The sequence below is a fragment of the Nomia melanderi genome, chromosome 2 (assembly GCF_051020985.1).
Source record: "Nomia melanderi isolate GNS246 chromosome 2, iyNomMela1, whole genome shotgun sequence".
In the NCBI taxonomy this organism is placed as follows: domain Eukaryota; kingdom Metazoa; phylum Arthropoda; class Insecta; order Hymenoptera; family Halictidae; genus Nomia; species Nomia melanderi.
The window spans coordinates 5,814,216-5,836,246 of NC_135000.1; the positions used below are offsets into that span (position 1 = coordinate 5,814,216).

General features: G+C 40.6%; 1 protein-coding gene across 10 annotated transcripts in view; it reads left to right on the plus strand.

The window, feature by feature from the left end:
* The window catches only part of LOC116424529 (uncharacterized), a 368,994-nt gene that overhangs the window by 171,912 nt on the left and 175,051 nt on the right, over positions 1 to 22,031 (plus strand). For 3 of the 10 annotated variants that reach the window (XM_076365198.1, XM_076365207.1, XM_076365208.1), the window contains one exon: positions 19,299 to 19,376. In XM_076365198.1, coding sequence (XP_076221313.1) covers positions 19,307 to 19,376 — 70 coding nt within the window. In that variant the 5' untranslated portion in view covers positions 19,299 to 19,306. Of the gene's footprint in view, positions 1 to 2,760; positions 3,812 to 19,298; positions 19,377 to 22,031 lie in introns of those variants that run through there. The other 7 variants (XM_076365205.1, XM_076365202.1, XM_076365203.1 and 4 more) reach the window with 7 other exon arrangements.

The following is a 22,031-nucleotide window of genomic DNA, read 5'->3' on the forward strand; positions in this document are numbered from 1 at the left end:
AACGGCAAATTAGTTCGCATCGATCAGGCTCGGCCCTTCTGTTCCCAATGAAGACGTATCGCGTACTACACTTATCAGCACCGCCTACAGACCGTTAATTTCTCGGAAATATTCTCGACTCCCCGATTAACCCAACTGCAGTTCATAGGTGACGTTTTCGAACTACCAAACTGTAATTGTTTTGACGCTTTTTTATTTTAATTTGCTTGTAGTTCATTTTGGAATTCGTAATCAATGTTTCTAATTGTCAACGAACTGAATGTTTTATTCTCGGTGGAATGTGCTTCAAGTTTAAATGAAACTGTGCGTTTCTAGCGAATTGTTTTTTTTGTTTATAACTGAAGGGGTTGAAATTGACGTATATTTAATTTTTAAATGCATCAAATGGGTTCACTTTTATTGTAACGCGTTTCTAATTTGTAACTGCCAAATGACCACCGTCGTCAAAATAAATTTTAAAAATTCATACCCTCCAATTTTCGAAGCAACATTAAAGAACATTTAACTTAAAATATTAAAACAACATTTACTTTTGAATAAACCAAATTTATATACCTTCACTCCGACACGCTTGAAATTCAAAACCCCTAATATGTCCTCTATCAGAATAAATTTACAAAATTCCCAAATATTCAAACCAACGTTAAATAAATATATAACTTAAAATATTAAAACAACATTTACCACCTATAAATAAACCAAATGTATCCACCTTCGCTCCAAAATATTCCAAATTCAAAACCCCCAAATATCCATTTAAAAAAGAAAACATTTGCAAAATTCCCACCCCCTAATCTTCAAATCATCATTACCAATTCCCCCCAGAGAAAAGCAGCGTTTAATCCGAAGCTTCCCGACAGCGGGAACCAGTCCCATAAGTTCCATTTAAAAGCGAAACGCGGAATCCTTTTATCTGATGCGCTACAAGCTCACCCCCGCGCGCCGCGCATAATCGTGTTACCGTGCGCCGTTGCACGCACGTGTAATTCAAAACGAGAAAAACAGCCGGTTTAATTTTCTCAGGCTCTACTCGCTCCATTATCGTGCGCATTTGAATTAATTTAATTTAATTGGCCTGGACTTGCGGCCGCGACACGGTATACACGTTACTCCACCACCACCCCCCCCCCCCCTCCGCACCCCTCATGCTCTTTATCGTGCCGCCTTTTTCTCTTCCCCCGCCCCCTCTTACATAATAAGAGGAGAAAAAAAGTCATCGTGAAGGATAGTGCACCGGTAGGTGTGTCACGGGAGAGTAGTTTTAATTTCGAGCGGTACAATTGAGCACGAGAGGGTTAAACGCGCATCTCCGAGCGGCCGGTTGCGGCAGTTGTCTTTAAAGTGGCTTAAGTAAGTCACGTTTAGAAGAGAATTGGCCTCGCGAAACGTAATGAATTCCGGGGGTTACGTTTACTGCTTCTTAACGCGCCGCGAGCGCTTACGGGGGAAAGGGTAATTGGAGAAATAGGACTTTTCTTTCCTTTTTTTAGGGCTTGAAAGTTAGGAATTTTGAGAGCTTCATTTTTTTATTTTTGAGAGGGAGACATTGAGACATTAGATCACATGGGTTGAGTTTTATCGTTCTTTAAAGTTAGGAATTTCGAGAGCTTAATTTGCTATTGTTTTTGATAGTGGAAATATTGAGAAATCAGATCACATGGTGCATTTGCATTTCGTTGTGCTTGAAAGTTAGGAATTTCGAGAATTTAATTTCCTATTTTTTTAGGGGGACATATTGAGAAATTAGATCACATGGATTGCGTTTTATCGTGCTAGAAGGTTAGGAATTTCGAGAGCTTAATTTTCTGTTGTTTTTGAAGGAAAGATATTGAGAAATTAGAGCACATGTGTTGCATTTTGTTATGCAAATTATTGTTAAGCAAGTTATCTTACACTTTTAATTTTACACGTAACGCAAGTCGATACCTTTGTCCCATCACTTTCAAAACCATTCAATCTAAAAACGACAAATCTCCAAAAATCCGTACAACAACCGTTACAATTCCAACAAATCTCTTAAACCTAGTAACCCCGTTTCCAAAATAATAAACACACTCCCATACTCACCCTCGACACAAAATATCCCATTTTTCAACCTCACTTTCCGCAAAAAAACGCTGGACCATAACAATATATTATACCATACTAAGCCATCTCGAAACAGCAATCTCCACGAAACCATAACTTTCCTTCAAAAATATAGGTCAGCGTAACTGCAGCTTAACATTAAACCTTATTTACCCCGTGCACTTACATTCTTCCGGTTGAACACTTTAATCCCGCCGAACAATACATAAATTATCATTCAGCCGGCCGTTAAACTGACGAGCAGCCTGCCAACCGTGAACGCGAACAGAAATTTCGAAGTATCCGCCATTATTCCATTGAAAGGTACGCGCATCTGTGACTCATTGTAATTTAATCTCTTAATTTAGCCGAGATACTCGCCGGAGAGAGAGCACTATTACCATTGTGCAGTTGTATCGCCATTGATTCGCGAATGTTTGAGGCATATTAGTCCCATTGAATCGAATAGAACGCCTCTTACCGTTCCCTGTCCCCGCGTGTTCCCGTAATTCGATCGTTCAGCGGGCGCGCACGCACCGCACTCACACTCCTAAACATTTATCAGAACTGTCCGACGCAATCGGTATATGGAGATCGTGTCAAGGGACACGGGAATAAGCGTCAATTTCCTATCGTCGCATTATCTAAACAAAACCCCGGACCAGACGGTACGCCCTAAATAATTTGCAGTCGCGCGCGGACCGCCTCGTGAACCGTGCATTGTCAGGTAACGGCTCGGTGACAAGCACCGCGATGCATCGCGCCGCGTAGATACCGTTTCGCGGCACAACGATCCGTTATCACCGTCACCCGGCCAATAAACGGGGATATATCGTTGACGCGGGCTTCTGATCGCTGTAGCCGTTTTTCTTAATTAACCCTTCGAGTACCTAGGTACTTCGCTCCTTCGTGCATCTGCGGAAAGTTTCTTTATGATTTTGTTTGTGACACAGGAAGTCTAACGTGTTCTTTTGTTGTGTAACTTTACGAACTTTAAATGAACATTGACTGAAGTATGCATTTTTGTTTATAGTCGTGCATCTTGGTGTGAAATTGTTTGACATTTCTTAAATATGCGTGGAGTTTTCAGGGGTTAAAGGCTGCGAGAAGTTCGTTTAATGGAGGGTGTACAATAGGTGGATGATTAGTGGTTCTAATTGAGTCCTTTTTGTGAAATGGATCTTGGAATGATATGTGTCCTTGTGATAAGGGTGGTTTTGTCGTTTTTGGGAATTTAGAGGTTGATGTAATAATGGGGTAATCTGTGTTTCTTATAAATTTTGGAAACTTGAGGGTTGTTATGATAAAGAGGTAATATATGCCTTTTGGAAATTTTAGAAATTCAAGAATTGTTGTAACAAATTTAAAAAAAGCCACTGAAATATTTCTGATGGTTCTCTGTTTTTATTAAATGTTGAAAGTGTCTAGTGTTTTGTAATTTTTAAGTGTTTGAAAATTGACAAGTGTTTGTACTAGGTTGACTCAGAAAGGGAAGCTGTTTCTTTTGAAAATTAGATTATTGGGCTATTGAGAATCATGTGGGGCTAGTGGCGAACGTTGGCAAACCTGATCTTTGCCTGGGCACGTGCCGCGGCAGTTCACAAAGAATGGAAACCAGTGGCCGGACGAGGCGGCAACATCAAATGAACCTGTGATCAGAGGCTGGACAAACTACCCCTTTCTGAAGATGCTGTCACACGTGCTTAGAGCAGTGTATACATGTTTTAACACCACAAGGTGACAGGTTGTGAACCGTGCAGTAAAATATTGGATGATAATTATGTAATATAGGTTAAGACAAATCTGTACAGGTAGGGCTTCCACCAACAACTACCTATACTTCCTAAAGTACTGAATCCACAAAGTCTAATCTTTCTTCTGGCGACGAAAATCCTCTATCATTTATCACTATACACCTGGAATACATAGATCAAACCTAACCTATCTAAATAGGGCTTTCGCCGACAAAACTTTTTAATTCCCAAACAATTGAATCCCCTAAATCGAATTCTTTAATCATAATTCTTCAATTTTCATTGCTAAACATCTACAATCCATACACTGAACTTAAATTTTAGAAGCTAAACTGTCTATTCTATTAACACTGTAAATATTGAGAAATTAGATCCAAGTTGGGCTTTCGCCAGCAAATATCTGCTTCAATACCTAAACCACTCAATCCCCAAAGTCCAGGCTTCTTTCTAACTACAAAACTCCTGAATCCTCATCACTAAATATCCAGAATCTCCACGCTAAACCTAACCTATGCAAGTAGGGCTTTCGCCAGCAATCTCCTAACCTGAAGAACACTCAAATTCTCCAAGAGCAAGAATTCCTGAACAATAGCCACCCAGTGATTCTTAAATCTGTTCTTCCAGATTTCCAGAAAACTGGGAAATCTCGACGAATCCATGTCTATAAGATAACCAGTTCAATGAATACCGCTTAATCCGACGATTAGCCGGGCGAGCGGGTCGTCCGGCATCCGCTTTGTCGCGCGACGCGCTGCCGATCCTCTTTGTTCCATTTGCCACGGGCGGGCGACCTATGTCAATTTACAACAGTCTGCTTGTCCCGCGGAAAGGTTTAATATCGGCACCGGAGAATGCTCGTCAATATTTTCCGTCCGTTTGTAGCGCTGCAGGCAGATGAGGATTATCGATTATAAGTTAACGAGTCTGTTCTCCCGTTGGTTCCCCATTTTTTTTTCTCTCCTGTGGGATTACACCTGCACGCCCTATTACGGGTGCTCGATTTAATCAGGAAACGGCCGTTTGTTCATAATAAATAAGGTTCCAGCGTGAGAAGCGTTGCGGCCACGGTGTGGCCCGCCTCTTCGGGGACCATCGGCGGATTACGGTGAATTATAATCAAGTATAATGCTGTTTAATGCCGGCGCGGGATGGAAAGCGTATAAAGACTAGATAAATAAATAAATAATTAATGAAACAGGCCGGAGGATGTTTAAGCCTCTACCAAGCCCATTCCCCGCGAATAGAATCGATAAATTTCTCTTGATGCTCTGGGCGTTCGGATTAAACGGAATAATGATTATGGAATAATTAAGATTGAAGAGCTTCTGGCGAATGGCTCTTCTTTAAATAGGAATTTGCTTCTGGGTCAAGACCGGTGACAAATCAAAATGGATATAGCGTTAACTTGCTGAGTAATTTCAGTCATGAATTATCAAATTTCCCAATTTTCTGATTTTCCAATTTTCCAATTTCCAATTTTCCTATTTTAATTTTCCGATTTTCCGATTTTCCAATTTTCCAATTTTCCTATTTTAATTTTCCAAGTTTCCAAGTTTCCAAGTTTCTAAATTTACAATTTTCCAAGTTTCCCAGTTTCAAAATTCCCAAGTTCCTAAATCTCCAGTTTTCTAAGTTTCCAAGTTTCTAAATATCCAATTTTCTAAGTTTTCAAGTTTCTAAACTTACAATTTTCCAAGTTTCTAAATTTCCAAGTTTCCAAGTTTCCATGTTTCTAAGTTTCTAAGTTTCCAGTTCTCAAATTTTTCAAATTTTTCAAATTTTCAAGCTTCTGAGTTTCCAAGTTTTCAAGCCCTCAACTTTCTAATGTTCCAATTTCCCAAATTTATAAATCTCGATTTTTCCAATGTTGAAATATTCAATCCTCTAAATTTCTAAATTTCCAAATCATCTAGTCCCAGCTCATAAATGAGCTTTCAATTTCCTTATCTATTCACACAAAGCGTCCAATCACGTTCCCATACAATCAAAAATACAAATGAATTTACAGCTCTATTCGCTGCAAATTAAACCCCATCAAATCGTTATTACTCCGCGCTACTTATATCCACCTACCTCTCACTAAAACCGGTCAAGAAATCAGCCGGTTAACGGGCTAACCTCAAAATAGAACGGAAGGGATTACAGTAATGGTATCAAACGATATCTGAATGTTACATCGAATTCCGACTTAATCTCGGCTTATACCTCGCGAATTCTTCCCCGGGAAACCGATTTCCTTTTAATTTTCATGAAATCAGTATTTTTCTCGATCGAACGAAATTCTTCGTATAATACGAAACGGTTTGACCCGATTCGAAATTCATTCCGGATACGGTTGCATCCTAGGAAAATGTTTTCTCCTAGGGGAGAACATTTTTTTCCCACTGCCGTTTTCACGGTTCCAGCGTTGCGTTTCTGTCGGCCATTATTGGCCTCCGTGGGGTGGAGGGAAAAGCAGAACCTGTCGTTCTCTGTTTGCCGACTATTGTTTATCCGCACCGGTTATGTGGCCCGTTGTTATCGTTTCCGGATACCTTCGTGGCCCCGGACACAATGAAAACTCGGCTTTTCGGAAATTTCCGGAGGCGAACTTTTTTTAAAAGGCAACGCGCTGTTGGGTATTAATTTCCTGCGTCGTCAGTCGACTCCAGGTCTTTCTGGCGTGAAATTGTTCGGCGTTCGACGCCTCGCTACCGTTTTATGCCATTTTTCTTGGAAAGCGTGAACGTTACGTCACTTCGTATAGGTGTACAGTATGCTTGAGAAATTATTTTCGAATTTTCGAAGAAAAATTATTTCAAGTATTCACTCGTTATTTATCCAAATGATTTAAATTATTGTATGTTCCTTGAATTTTAGTGAAGACTATGAGCAACTTGAGAACAGAAAATTTAGAAACTTATTGTATAATAGTTTGAATATGAAATTATACAAAATTTAATATAATTATTGTAGTTACTCTAATAATCACACTAAAAAAGTTTTCAATACACGCATAGTTACTTTCCCTGATTTGGTATAGATTATATTTTATGTTCTCTAAAAATCTTTTTCTAATCCTATCCATTAAATATTTTCAAATCACTGAAACATCTCTGTGCACACAGCAAATGCAAAGCGAACGCGTATCAACTCTCATGGCCGACTGTACAAACCAGTAATCGATTTTCGAAACCACTTCCGTCCCGTCACGTTTTCTTGTCCGTTGAAAAGGTTCTAAAGAAAACTGGTCGCTTGTAAGCTGATCGCTCCAGTCACGGCGAAACGTCGATGTAACTCCGGCATCAGTTTTGAATAGGAAGTTCGACAAGAGCGACAATTGTAAGGAACGTTGACGTGCCGTATTGTAACGTTTTCCGGCGAGCGGCCATCTTTGTTTGGTAGGAACATTGGCTAGGAGCGTTCATTGAGAAATGACAAGTTCGAAATTCGGTTGTACACTATGGCTGCCAAACTATGGCTTAGTCAAATATTATTCAATAGCCCTCGAGTGAGCTAATGGTACACGCCTGGACACCTTCCGGTCATGAGCGACGCGTCGAATAATATTTGGGGAATGTAATCACATCATCAATGTAAATCAGCGAAGTAAAATTCCATTCGGTTTGTAATTTGTTGCGTGATGTTTCGCTGGGACGCTTTTGTCGATCATGAAAGAAGGCTAATTTGATTTCTCCGCTCGAAATGCAGTTTCGACGGTCGTGTGATCATACTTTGCCATTCTGTGGCGGTCTTTGATGAGCATAGAGAACTGTGGATGAATTATATTTTTGGTTTGTTAGAAGTTCCAAATATTTAGTGTCCAATGAAGTATTTGAACTGTAAATGTTTTATTGTTTGTTGTTCGGTTTGCTATTGATAGGATGATTATATTTGCCATTCTGTGGCGCTCTTTGATGAGCGTAGAGGATTGTGGATGAATTATATTTTTGGTTTGTTAGAAGTTCCAAATATTTAGTGTCCAATGAAGTATTTGAATTGTAAATGTTTTATTGCTTGTTGTTCGGTTTGCTATTGATAGGATGATTATATTTGCCATTCTGTGGCGCTCTTTGATGAGCATAGAGGATTGTGGATGAATTATATTTTTGGTTTGTTAGAAGTTCCAAATATTTAGTGTCCAATGAAGTATTTGAATTGTAAATGTTTTATTGCTTGTTGTTTGCTTTGCTATTGGTAGGGTGATTATATTTGCCATTCTGTGGCGGTCTTTGATGAGCGTAGAGGATTGTGGATGAATTATATTTTTGGTTTGTTAGAAGTTACAAATATTTAGTGTTCAATGAAGTATTTGAATTGTAAATGTTTTATTGTTTGTTAGATTTATTGTTTGTTGTTAGTAAGTAATATTCGATTAACTTGTGATTTGTATTAGTTATTCAAGTGGACTTTGAAAATTGAATTGCAAAATTAGAAATCCTTATAATTCCAGTAAGTCATCATTTTACAAAAGAAGTTTCAGATAATATTGAAAAACAGCAAGTTCCGAATAATTACATTCTCAAATATGTCGTTTTCAATCAATTATACTACCCAAACACAATCACGTTTGCAAACACCTCATTTCCATAAAAGATGCATAATTTGCACTTTGTCCACTATAATATTCCACTACCGAATCAACGAAACAGTTCCACTTCCGTTCTACTCCATTTCAAGATTCCCAAACGCACCTGCATAAAACGAAATTTGCAAATTCTCAAATCATCATTCCCAATCCCCAAAGAAACTCAGTATTCAATTCAAATATTCCAATTATTTGCACCACCCTACCAATTCCTCAATTACGTTAAACAACACCCACACAAAAATAAAAAATGCATAATCCAAACGTCATCAACTGCAATGTCCCGCTTCCAAATCAACCAAACAACAATCTCAGCATTCAATTCAAATACCCCAACGATTTCCCAACACTCAAAAACCTCGTTCCAAAGCCGATTTCCCAAAGACCAGCTCCCGGACCGTACGCCCCCATCAATTCCTCAATTATTTTAAACAACGGGTACATCGGTGTACCACGGAGAACGGGACGGGGCGTTTCACGTGGATTCCTCGATCGAGCGTTAAGAGTTTGAAATATTGGCCCCCGGTGGTCGGTTCTCGCGGGCATTACACGCGATAAAAATGCCCTCGGAAGGAGGAACAAACGGCGGCGGGATACGGCATATCGGCAGGAATCGATTCCCGGGCGAAGATTAATTGAATATCTAGCCGGGATCGCCGCGGCTCCATATCGGACGAGAAAAAATGCGGGATTCCCGTGACACTCGGCTAGGTATTCCCGCTGGCTCCCTGGGTCACAGGCTTTCCCCTGTATCGTCGAACCGGCGGACAGACGGACGGACGGACGGGCAGACGGACGGTATCGCGGAATTCGCCTATGTCTCGATCGATGCTCGGATTTCAATCTGTACGTCCCCCTGTATGACGTCCCGTGACGCATGCGGACGTGCACCTCGAGGAAAATAAGCCGCGTTGTTGCCCCCCACCCGCCAGCCATCTAGGCGGGCAACGCTAAACCTGTCTATCCCTCTCTTTCCCTTCTTCGCCGCTGTTCCGGTCTATGGTGCCGGCGGTGTGTCCTCTAAATCTGTCCGCAATTCTGAAGCCGAACGAAATTGGACAGTATTTTAGTCGACTCGCTGGCCTGTCGGGAGGAATCAAAAGGAACGAGCGATCGGTGGATTTGCGGCCGGTCTTAGTTTAGGGGATGGATCGCTGGCCTGGCTACGCGATGAGAGTTTTAATGGCGGGACTTTGTTTTGGTGTTTTCCTTTCCGGTGGACCGGTTCGCGGTTCGACTGGATTTTGGGATCGGTAATTGGCGGATGTGATTTTTGTATTGGAGATGTAATGTTGCTTGGTGTGGGAGGGTGTGTTAGGTTTGAAGGGGTTGGGGATGTGTAGAGGGTGTTTGTTGATTTTTAACCCCTTGGCGTACTATTTACTTTCGCCACTAAGCTCATGTACCATTCTACTATCGACAATTTGGAAGAAATGCAACAAAATTGTCCATCGTACTTCAGTGGAAATTTTATTTGGAGATTATACAATGATAATAGAAAAATAGTTGTTTGCTTTGATCCGTGGGTAATGGATAACATCGATTGTTGTTAAGTTAGTCTAGAAATCTCGATCGCGAGTCTCATTCGTCACTGTACGGCAAGGGGTTAATGGGAATGGAGAATTGATGTTTTTAAGAATGTTTGTGCGATGTTTCGTGGTTGAGAAGGTGTTTTTGGTAGTTTTTTTAGTGGATGGTGTAGGAATTAATTGTTGTTGTTATTAAGTATTTATTGAAGGAAATGATCGTACAATTTTCTTGTAGTTATAAAATCAATCGGTTTTGTTAAGCAATAAGCTAGGTTTGTTGGGTACTTCAAAAAGTGAGGTTATGTTACTGGTTTTTGAAGGATGAAGCTTCTGAGATAAAGAATTTGAAAGTAATTGATATTGATTATCCTTTACCTATATAAATTCTGCAGTTTCAGCGAAACAAGTTATTATTTTAGAGGCTAATAACAGTATATTTAATTAATAAGAACGCCATCTGCATCGAAAATGGCGTCGGAGCCATTGATAAAAATTCAATAATCCAAAAGGACAGTTTACAATAACCATCACCGGATGAAATTGTCCATTACGAAGATCAGTGGTGGCGTTTTCGACGGAAAACGCGAAAATCACGAAAAATAAACGAAAGAAAAAAATACGCCCGGCTGTAACTACGGATCGATCGAACCTTTTTTCGCAAATGAGTTGCAGAAATAATTTATTTTGCATATAGAGCGAAAATTTCGCGAAAAGACGCGGCGTGGCACTAGTCGAACCGTGACGTCACCGTGGAATTATTACAGCTCGTCATCGTTAAAATTAATGGACGTTTCTATCGGGTCGCGCGGCTAACGGTGTATCCCGATCGTTAATGAGACGTAGCCGTGACGGCAAATAGACGATCGAATAAATACCGTTCGAATGTTATTAATCTCCGAGCGATGCACCGATAATTTTGACTAATCTCCATTTCCAAAAGAGCCTGGGCATCTTTGAATTTTTCAATATTTTCATACTAAACGCCACTTTCCTATATTACTTATGCATCGAACTAAACGAAAAAGTCCTGAAAATTATTAAAAATTATTATTTCTTCCCTGTAGAACGTCCAACAAACTTTCTCTGAAGTTCTCTAACCACCCAATTAACCCCTTTCTCAACGTCAAATAATTATATTTCATTGCAATAGGAATCTCGCTAATTTCCCCTATACTCGTTATACCATTCGTTGACAATATTTTAATTATTCCCAAGTGAAATTATGAAAATGATCAAAGTGACACGTTTAATTAGAAATTTAATTAAGGTTTGTTACGAATTTCGAAGTGAACAAAGAATAGTCGAAACGGCGGAGGGCTAATTATTAGTCGACGTGGAAGGGGTTAACGTTGCAGAAAATCGTTGCCGAAACATTCAAGTGTGTTTCCTTCAATCACACTTCATTTCTTTCCCGGCCGGCCGACTGTTAAGTAATCCCGATTCGTTCGGAAACGAGTTATCCCTGGTTCCGTAATTACACCGAAATTACGCGCGCCCCTCCTCGAGCCCTTCCTCGGCACTCGTTCTATCCCCAGCTCGTATTTATCTGTTAAAGCAGCATTAACGCGAATTACCGGTTAAACGTTGCACGAAAATTGCATGTAAACAGTGCACTTGGCTCGATTGCGAGAACCCGGGAATTCCGGCACCCGTGTCCGAGTATATTAGATATGATCGAATTAATCCTTTAAAAGGTTGCACCGTCGAAAGAACCAATATGGTCAGCTTTACCCTTCAGGAAACTTTTCTGGGGAAATTTTAGCGCGTTGTACATGCTGCCTTTGATACTGTTTTTAGTATTCACCATTGTTTTTATTATCATTTTTTCTCTGTATTTTATAACTATTATTTCTTTCTTTATTACAGAATTATTATTTATCCCCTAGAATAAGAAATTGATATCCAAAGTATAATGGAATTGGAGATAAAGATATTAGGACTTTTTAGAAATCTATATTATTAATAATAAATTATTTAACACTAAATTCTTATGGTAACATTTGCGAGAAAATGTCAAAGAATGTATTAAGAAATTAAAATTTTTAAAAATTTTAAGGTTATTCGTTTAGAATTACGATTATCCCGAATTGTATGGTTTGTAAAATTCATAATTGCCTTTTCAAAGATTTAGAAGAATCTATATTACCAACAGTGGTTAAATAAAAAGTTTGATGGGGTAAACGTTTCGCAACTGAATTGATTCGTGCGTCTTATTCAGTGTTGGAAGGTGTTGTCTTTGTAATTGCTAGAATTCCGCGGTAGGAGTCATTACAACAATCGTTTCTGTCAGCAGGAGACATTAAGCGGCATGCATAATCCGACGCGTGTCATAATGCAGACTGCCGGCAGTCGCCGGATTCACGTTGTATCATTGGATTACGGTGGCTGGCGACACGAGAGACCGCGTTATTCGATATCGCGTCCCCAAGGATGCTGTACAAATAGATTCGTATTCCGGTGCACTTGTTTCCGCGCGCATGCATATAAATGCGTGCCGCTGCGACGGACGGGGCCGCGAGACTTTTATACCATTGGAGGCAAAGGAATTAAATTCCTGCAAAGAATCCCACATCGACTAACGTTTCCTCGTTCGATTTACTGGAAACTGTACTGAAATTAGTAATCCGGGGAGCTTTTGTTTGTTGGAAGAGTTATTTTGGGATCAGACAACTTGTGAATGTTGCGTATTGTTGTATAATGTGTGAATTGTTCAATGCCGTGTGCTTGTAATTGATGTTTCATGGACTTCTGTGAAGATTTTGTTAACCTTTGGTACATTAAATTGAAGCTGGAAGTTTATATTTTAAGATGAGATCATTGAAAAGTGATAGAGATCGTGGTAACATATCGAAAATCGCGATAGATCGTCTGTTGCACTCAAAATTAAAGTGAACTTTTCAGGCATCATTTGTTCCTAATTGATCTCCTGTTGAATCCAGTTACAATTCTTTAACTTCTGACACACCAAATTGAAGCTAAAGGTCTCTACTTTAAGACAGTACCACTAACAACAAACAAAAAATACATTAACATACTAAAAATTACGATAGATCACCAAATTCTCCAAAAACCAAAGAAACCTCTTCATTCAAAAATCGCTTCTAACCGATCTGCTCCTGAATTCAGCCACAATTTTTTAACTTCTAACACACCAAATTGAAGCAAAAGGTTTCTACTTTAAGACAGTACCACTAACAACAAACAAAAATTACATTAACATACTAAAAATTGCGATAGATCGCCAACTTCTGCAAAAATTAAAGAAACCTCTTCATCCAGCAATCCCTTCTAACCGATCTGCTGCTGAATCCAGCCACGATTTTTTAACTTCCAGTGTACCGAATTAAAGTTAAAAGTTTCCAGTTTAGTGCAGGATATATGGTCGTCGGTAATACGGTGGCTGGCAGCGTCACATGGCTATTTAGGGGTGGCAGAGCGCGCGGAAGGACGAGCGGGGGGTAGCACGAAAGAGTTCTGGAAAGGCGGAGTGTAGATAGGGGATGTCTCTCGGCTGAAAAAGGGGGCGAGGGGCGAATGTGCACGAAGAGGCGCCCGAGGCGATGTTCTCTCCTTTCCTTGGGTCTGTTTCTGTTCTAACCAGCATCGTCCGCCTCCTTTTACTTCTTCTTGTCCCCGACTCCCTTCGCTCTCCTTTTTTTCCCTCTCTTCTTCGTTCACGGTACGTACAATTCGACCGAGGTCCCGTTTCTATTCGAACCCTTCCCTTTTTCTGCGCTCCATTCTCCGGGCTGGCTGTATTCTCGATCCTCCTCCCCCTCCCGGCCTCCTCCTTCTGTTCCCGGTGTGCTACCTGTTCGTCTCCTTTGCTCGTTTTTCGCCCGTCGTCCCGTGTTCGCTTTTTTACCGGGGCGTCACTTCGGGCCACGTGTTCCTGTGTGCAACGGTTCGAGCTGTGATTGTAGGACTTTGTTGCATCGTGTGATGGGATTGATAGATGATCGTTGGATGAGATGTAAATAGAGATTGCGGGGATGAAGAATTGAACCCTTCGCGTGATTTAAATTCGAGACTGTGGTTCATTTGTTTCCTGCGGACGAAACGCTTTTATCGCTCGGTTGAACTTTGTTGTTGACGGCGTGGGCGGGGGATATTTGTGGTTTAGACTGTGGTGTTGAAAAATTGTATGTAGAAAGTGAAATGGTGTTAAATGCTCTAGTGTGTGATGTGATAGGATGGTAGTATTATAAATATTCTGATGGCAGGTATGATATACGGTATAAAGTTACTATAGTATAACAAAAATATGATACAGTAGTATGATAAATAGTGTAATAGTAGGTAATTTTAGATTAAACAAATAGTTGACAGTGTAATTTTATGATTGTACAATAAAAAGTATAATAGTGCAACGGTACAATAAGTAATATGATAGTAAGTATAATAATTAGTATAGTAGTATAATTGCATAATAAAAAGTATAATAAAAAGCACAATACTGCAACAAATAATACAATACCTTAGTAACATAACAAATAACACAGCAGTAGGTGCAATACACAATACACCACTACAATAATACAACAAAAAACACAGAAACATGATAACACAACAATCACAAGAACATAATAACGCGACAAAACCCACAAAAACGTAATAACATAACAAAACCGATAAGAACCTAATAACACAACAACATCACAAAAGCCTGATGATACGACAAATTTCACGAAAACCTGATAACACGACGAAACCCACAAAAACCTGATAACACAACAGAAACGACGAAAACACAGTAACGCAACGGAGCACCTAAATTTTCAAGCCGCCCAGTAATTATTATAAAAGGCACGCAGCCAATCTTAGCGAAAAAGTCCATCCCCGGCGGTCTCCACCCCCATCCACCTCGGGACTCTTCGAAACGCATCGCCACGAGCATCGTTCCCGTTGTTCCCTGAGCCCAGACATCGAACCTGGGGGAATCCGCAGACGCGGCCCGTCTCATCCGCTCCGTTGGTTCCGCAGGATAGCCCGGGCTTGCGAAAAGCCAGACCATTGACACCGGCGCGTGCTCCGCCATTGTTGCCGGGCTAATAAAGAAAAATAAAGGCTCCTCTTCCTGCAGGATATTAGCTCTTTCCTACCCGGCCCCTGTCCTTTCTTACCGGGCGGGCCGCGCCGCGGATAAGGAAACGCGGCCGACATCCGGTTTCCGCATTGCTGCTTCGCCCCACGAAAATCCGCGCGTTGTTTAATCCGTCCACGATCACCAACCCCTTTTTCTTTTCCACCCACGGCGTGCGGTGAAAGCAAATTACCGGGGATCCTTTCATTCGCTCGTGTTTCGCTGTAAACGCTCCTTTCCACGGTTATTTCTTCCCTTTATTTCCCCCACTCCCCTTTTTGTATCTTGTCCGTGGTAAGACTGCAGCGCGCACGGGCATCCGGGGTTGAAGATGTTGAAGTGTTCTGTATTTTTCGGTAGTTAGCGAGACGGGCTTTGTGTTCGGCGATTGTCTGCTTTCCCAGGGGAATTTTGTGGAATTTTTTAGGGGGCAGTTTGAGGATGATGTTGGACGATGTTTGAAGAAGTTTGATGAGGGTTTAGAGTGTTTCCCGTGGAGGTTTTGTTTGGCTCGTGGAAGCTTCAGATTGTTTTGTAGCTACTTTGTTGTTGTGAGGTTGTGTTTTATGGGAAGTCTCGCTTCGTTTGAGGAGAGTTTCACCTCGTTTGATGAAGTTTTTTGTTTGAAACTGATTTCGTTCTGTTTCAATTTCATTTTCATGTTTCTGATGCATGGTAATTCATTTAATAAATTACACTGGTCTCTAGTCGAGTCCGGATTCAACAAAATATTAATTTGAAAATTCTGGGCTAATATAAAGTGGATTAATATAAAAATTCGAAGGTTTGTGTTACTAAATTTTCACGATGTTTCCTAAACAGTACACTTTGACACTGCCCCAGACACCTGGCTATTGTGGCAGGATCCAGCAGATAACGAAAAATAAAAGCTTCCTCGTAGACATTAGCTCTACTCCCTTTTATCTTTCTCTTTCTTACGTTAACTGGCAGCTCCGTCGTCGTCCCTCTGGCAGAGAGAAAAAAGAAAATCAGTCGAGCGATCGTTTACCTCGAACGCGACGAAACTGTTCGTCCGTGCCGCGGTTCTCAAAGATGCTCCGGAGATCGGGAATTTACGTCTGCCTCATTCCATTCCGTGAAACATTGATCTTCTCTCATAGCGAACTGTTTCGCGTTAGTACGGAAAATTGCATTGAATTAGAATGCCTCGGATGGCACCGGTTTCCTTTCTCGTTCTCAGGCATTTAGAAATGAGACAACGAGTCGGGATTGATCCCGTGCTGATTATTCTGTTCGACTCTCCTCTATAGAACAATTTATTCTGAAGAGAATAATATATTTCAGTTTTAGTATCTTTCTGCAACTCATGTTCTTTTAGAGTTTTATTCGAAATCGTGCATTACTGTATTTCATATTTATAGTCATACTGCATGGAACAGGGAACAATTATAATGACGCAATTACGAATTAATTGCTCACAATTATTTATTCCCTCGTTCATATGCCATTAAGCTTTCGTGTGTTCATAACACACACAATTATACACAAATAATTACCATTAATAAATGTTTGCACCGTTGGACGAGGTTGTGTCGGGTTTGATTTCGTTTTACAGAAATTTTCGTCCTAATGAGCTTTATTTTTTGATGCTTTCTTCTACTTAATGTAAATTGCATTTAATTTAGACGAAGCTTTACTTTAATATATTGAACTTTGAGTAAGCATCTTAATTCGTAGCTGCTCGACAACAAACACAATCCTCTACTCAATTACCTATTTCACAGAACAGTCAGGAAAATGTTTGTCATCGTAATAATACAAATTACAGTACAACGATTAAATGATAACGCAATTCTACGAATACAATTTTAAGTTTGTACAGAAATTAGAACAATACATCTCTCGAGATTCGATAGGTCCCTCAGTATTGTATTTGTACAAATACAAAAATCCATTTTATTTTCTCACTTTAATCATTTTCCCTCAATCTAAGTCTCTAATCGTTATTATAAAAGTCAAAAGGTCAATTTAGAATATACGAGTAAACTCGGAAAATAATAATACGATTTAATTCTAAAAACATGTGCTTCTAAAAAGGCAAGTATTTTATTTTCATTAGAGAAAACTGTACGTTTCATTTCACGATTCATACATTTTGCTAATTAAAATAATATTAATTAAAACTAACCTAGCAAACTACTACTAAATATAATTTATTCTCATTTGGAAACTGCGCAAAGTTTGTCCACGTAAAAACATGTTATCTGTAACTTCAATCGCGCTACGAGCGCACCTCGTCTCTGTACGGTTTCGCACGAAAAAAATTACTGACGAGTTGCACTCGTCATTTTACCGCAAAAGGTCAACACTAAACCTACCAGATGGGTCAAAATGACCCATAGTGTCGCTATTTTGCCATTATTAAAAAGATAATAAATGTTTCTCTGAGAAATTATCCAAGAAATAGATTCAGCAGCACGCAAACTGAATTGTAAATCGACTGAAGTCTCAACAGATGTACTCTTGGAGTTTCTACAGATAAATTTCAAAAAGTCAATTTAACCCTTTGCACTCGAGAGGTGACTCTCAGCCACCACATGATTCGACACAACAAAACTATGAAGTTGAATATTTAATCTTAAATTAAAGTTTGCATTGCTACGTGAAATATTTAAATAAAACACCTCTGTTGCTTAATGTATCTATGAATTATCGTTAAATTAGTTTCAAACAATATGACCTATATCTCGTCAAAAAATGTTGAATATTTCCATTGAAAAACTTTCGAGTGCAAAAGGTTAAAGGATGTCGTCTATAACCCATTGGAAACTATTGAATATTTCTAGTGAAAAACTTCCGAGTGCAAAGGGTTAACTGTTCGGTAGCTTTAGTGTTGAGCTAGTCGAAAGTAGACGACAAGAACACGAAGTGACTTCTGTCAGGTGAAAAGGGATCCACCTGCCGCCGACGAAACATGTTCAGGGTCACATCCGTCACCATCCAATTCCAGCTAGACAAAAGCTGGATTAGAGGGGTATACCTTCGCCAATAATACACGCTGCACAAAAGAGCCATCCCCCAAATTGTAGAGCCGTTCTGTTTGGAAACGAGCACGACGCGCATTAATTCGCGACGAGTGTGTTGTTTCTCGGTGGCCCGCGAAGGGTCCACAGGATAAACCATACAAGCCGGATAAGTATAGGGACCTGCGGTTGATATTAGCCGAACGTTTGCCCAGTCACTCTACTTTTCTGGCATTTAGAGTCAATTAAGCCGGCTCCATTGGCCCCTTTACTGCCGCGGAAGTAATTAGAACCGTCTCTGTAGGCTTCCTATGCGTGACGTTAATAGCTTGAACGCGTGGTCACGTGATGCGCGTGACAGCAGACGTAAGGCCGAATTTCTAGCAAATGGGCTTTGGGTTTCTCTGTGAACTTCAATATTTTAATGGTGAAGTAGTTCTGGTGGAAAGTAATATGGAAAATAATGAAATTTTAGTTTATCCATTTGATTTGATATAACAAATTACAAAGTGGTATATATAATATTAAGTTTTGTATAATGCATTAATATGTGAAATATTTATATAAAATGGCTTTGTGTCTTAATTTACGAATGTTCTCTTATTAGTTCGTTTCAAGTGGTATGTATCATCGGAAAGTGTCGAATGATTCTAGTGAAAAGCTTCCGAGTGCAAAGGGTTAATATTTTTGGGTGTGTTAATGCTGGAATTACTAGAAGGATCAAAATAGCTGATTTTAAGATTAATATGTAGCCATTACTGAGTTGGTAAAGCTGCTTTTATTGATGATGAGGAATTTCAAAATAAATTTCTGCATTTCTACAAGTGCAGCGATAGGGGGCTCTTAAAGTCTTAGAAAATCTGGTTGCCTAATTTTTATAACAAATTGTAAATACATTAGTCTTATTGCTTGGTAGTTCCAGTGTTAATAATTCCATTAAGTGAACATTATCTTTCTATATTCCTATTTATAATATTAAAAGTCTTTTAAAGTGGAGAATTATAATAAAAACAATGAAATTCTATATAAATATTTTTATTTTCTGTATTGGTAGCCTCATTAGCTCAACAATAATATGGAAAACAATGAAATTGTATAGTAATATCTTTATTCTCCATATTAATAGCTTCATCAAGTGAATATTTCTATCTCTCATTAACACCCTTGTTGTCCGACAAATAACAAGAAAAACAATTCTGTTTTAATCTCCTCACCTCATCCCAGCCCGCACACAATCGTACGATTCCATTTTCACACGCAAGTTTCCCAATTCAATCGTACAGTTATCAATTAATACGTTTTTCTGTTTCACAGATCCGAAGATGAAGTGGCCACTGGTGGTGACTAGCTTCCTGCTGTCGCTCTCGTGCATCCTGGATGCATCGCATGCCGGTAAGTGGTCACTGCCCTGCTTATCCGATGAATCGTTGAATAAATCATACATCGTGTACAATCATCTTGTTTTGCCTATCGACCGCGCGACAGGCCGACATTCGCCTTTCAGTCGACTCGCCGCGGCGGCGGCGGCCTCCCTTATAAAACAATCCAACACCGGTTGACACGTGAAACAGTCCCGACACCGGTACCGTTCCTCGAACGATAAATCTTCCAGCCCCGGAACAAAGGAAACCGAAAAACAACCATGAAACAAGACATTCACGGGGCGACCTGTTAATAAATGTTTCGGTATCGCTCGTCAAACCGGTTAACCGGCGATAAAACTCGCCAGTGCGATTCGAGGCCACTATTATCGCGTCATAAATCATTCCCCCGATCGACAGTTCGGGAAGGGTGCACAGGGAAAGGTTCGCGCGGGGGTGGCGACCTGTAGCGACCCTTGGCACCGCGCAACGATCCGTGAAAACGAGTATCTAAACCAGAAAAACAGTCGGATCGGATCCATTCTCGTCTTTTCTATTACCCCCCGGCTGCTGGGTCAGGGGTGTGAAACACTCGGACCACCCCTGGCATACGGAATCTGGCGTGAAGTAGGAAAGGGAGTACACGAGGCTGGGGGTGGGATTATGATTATCCTGGGAATAACGTTAGCAAGGGTGGCGGGATCATTCGCTGCGTGTAATGCACAGCCAACCGTGGACCATTAGCGAGGATCTTTGGGTCTTTCTACGCGAATGTGCATGGACAAATTAGTCTTTTGTACCCTTTTGTAGGATGTTTGGAGATTTGGCGGAGGGAGCAGGGTTTAGAGAATTGGTAAGAGTATTGCGAGGAGCTGTCTTTGAGTAATTTGAACTGTGGACAATGTGGACGTGAGGTGATTAGTTTGGATTTTATGTGGACTGATCTGGACCTAAGCTGATTCAATTTAGATTGAGCTAGGCCTAATCTAATTCGACTTAGACGGAACTAGACCTAATGTAATTCAACTTGGACTGATCTAGACGTATCCTAATTCAACTTAGACTGAGATGGATCTAACTTAATTCACCTTAGACTGAGCTAGACCTAACCTAATTCACCTTAGATTGAGCTGGACCTAATATAATTCGACGTAGACTAAACTAGACCTAATATAATTCAACTTAGACTGAGCTATACCTAATTTAATTCAACTTAGACTGGTCTAAACCTAATCTAATTCTACTTGGATTGAGCTAGGCCTAATCTAATTCGACTTATACTGAACTAGACCTAACCTAATTCAACTTAAACTGATCTATACCTAACCCAATTCAACTTAACCTAATCTATACCTAATCAAATTCAACCAAAACAAATCTATACCCAACCTAACTCAACCTACCTTCATATACCTCCAGCTTACAGATACCCAAACAACCAAACAATTCAAATTCCCTTCTCAAATCACTCCTCTCGAATGATCCCACATACTTAACCAAACTTCCACTCTGTCTCCGAAACTAAAAATCAAAAACCTCTCTCAATTAGCACCCTCAAAACCAAAGAAACTAACTAAACACCCCCCGCAATGAATTTTCCCTACATCCTAGATTAGCTACCACGAACTCCATCCCACGTCTAATCAGTTACAGCCCCGAGGGCCAGCAAATAAACAGGTCAGTCACCTTTCTGGCACACGTTCCGGCCCGTGTACCCGGAAACCCCTAACACTCGACACGGCCCTTGTCCAGCGGTATGCGACTCGTTTGATGCCATCGAAGCAAATCTCCCGGTTCGAGTCCCGTGTCGCGGCCACGGCACAATCCTGGTGTGTCCCAGGCAACTCGAACTTCGATCTCGCCGGGGTGTATAACGTCAGTGGTAGGCCCCACGTGGGACACGACGGAGGAAGAGGTTGTTCAGGGCCAAAGTGCACTCTCTGCCCCTTCCCCCGTTCCTCCCCCCAGCCCCTAAGACCTCGCTCCCCCCTTCCCCACCGGTTCCGCCTGTTCTTCCTTTCCCGACGGAGCAAAGGAACCGCATCGCTGCGAAGGACCCGGAGAACTCCGCGAGACTTTCCCCCTTTTGACTTAATTGGCGGCTTCGAGACTAACGACGCCAGGCGTCTGCGTCGATTGAAGTGCCGCTTTTGGACCGGACGCGGACTAAGAAGCTAGAAATTCGTTAATGGTTCTCGCGAAACAATCGATCGCTTCGGGGATCTTGAACGATACCGGTGCTCCCTTTTTATGGGGCTGTATCGAGTTCCGTGGAGAGGCTAGGTGCAGCGGTTCTGGTTGCCATTTTGGCTCTTGCCGTGGAACGGTTGATTCTTTTGTTCTTCACTGGCGTTTTCGTTCTTGTTGTGGAAAGTTTGTTGTTTTCTACGATTTCTGGGTCGATTTTGTAGCATTTGGGAAGTGGAATTGTGATGGTTTTTGATTTTGATTTGGCGTGGTTCAATTGTTGGATGCAGTTTTGAGGTTAGGAGATTAGGTTTGCGGAAATGGCTGTCGTAATGGAGACTTCGAATGTATATAGTAATTTAATTGTTCAGATTACTTGAGATTGGTGTGCACTATTTTTCTAGTATTTTATGGCTTTGATGCGTAACTCGGCTTTTTTTATACAAAAGGTTTTCAAAGGTGTAAACAATTCTCGTCTGCAAAGGGTTAAATTTGTAGA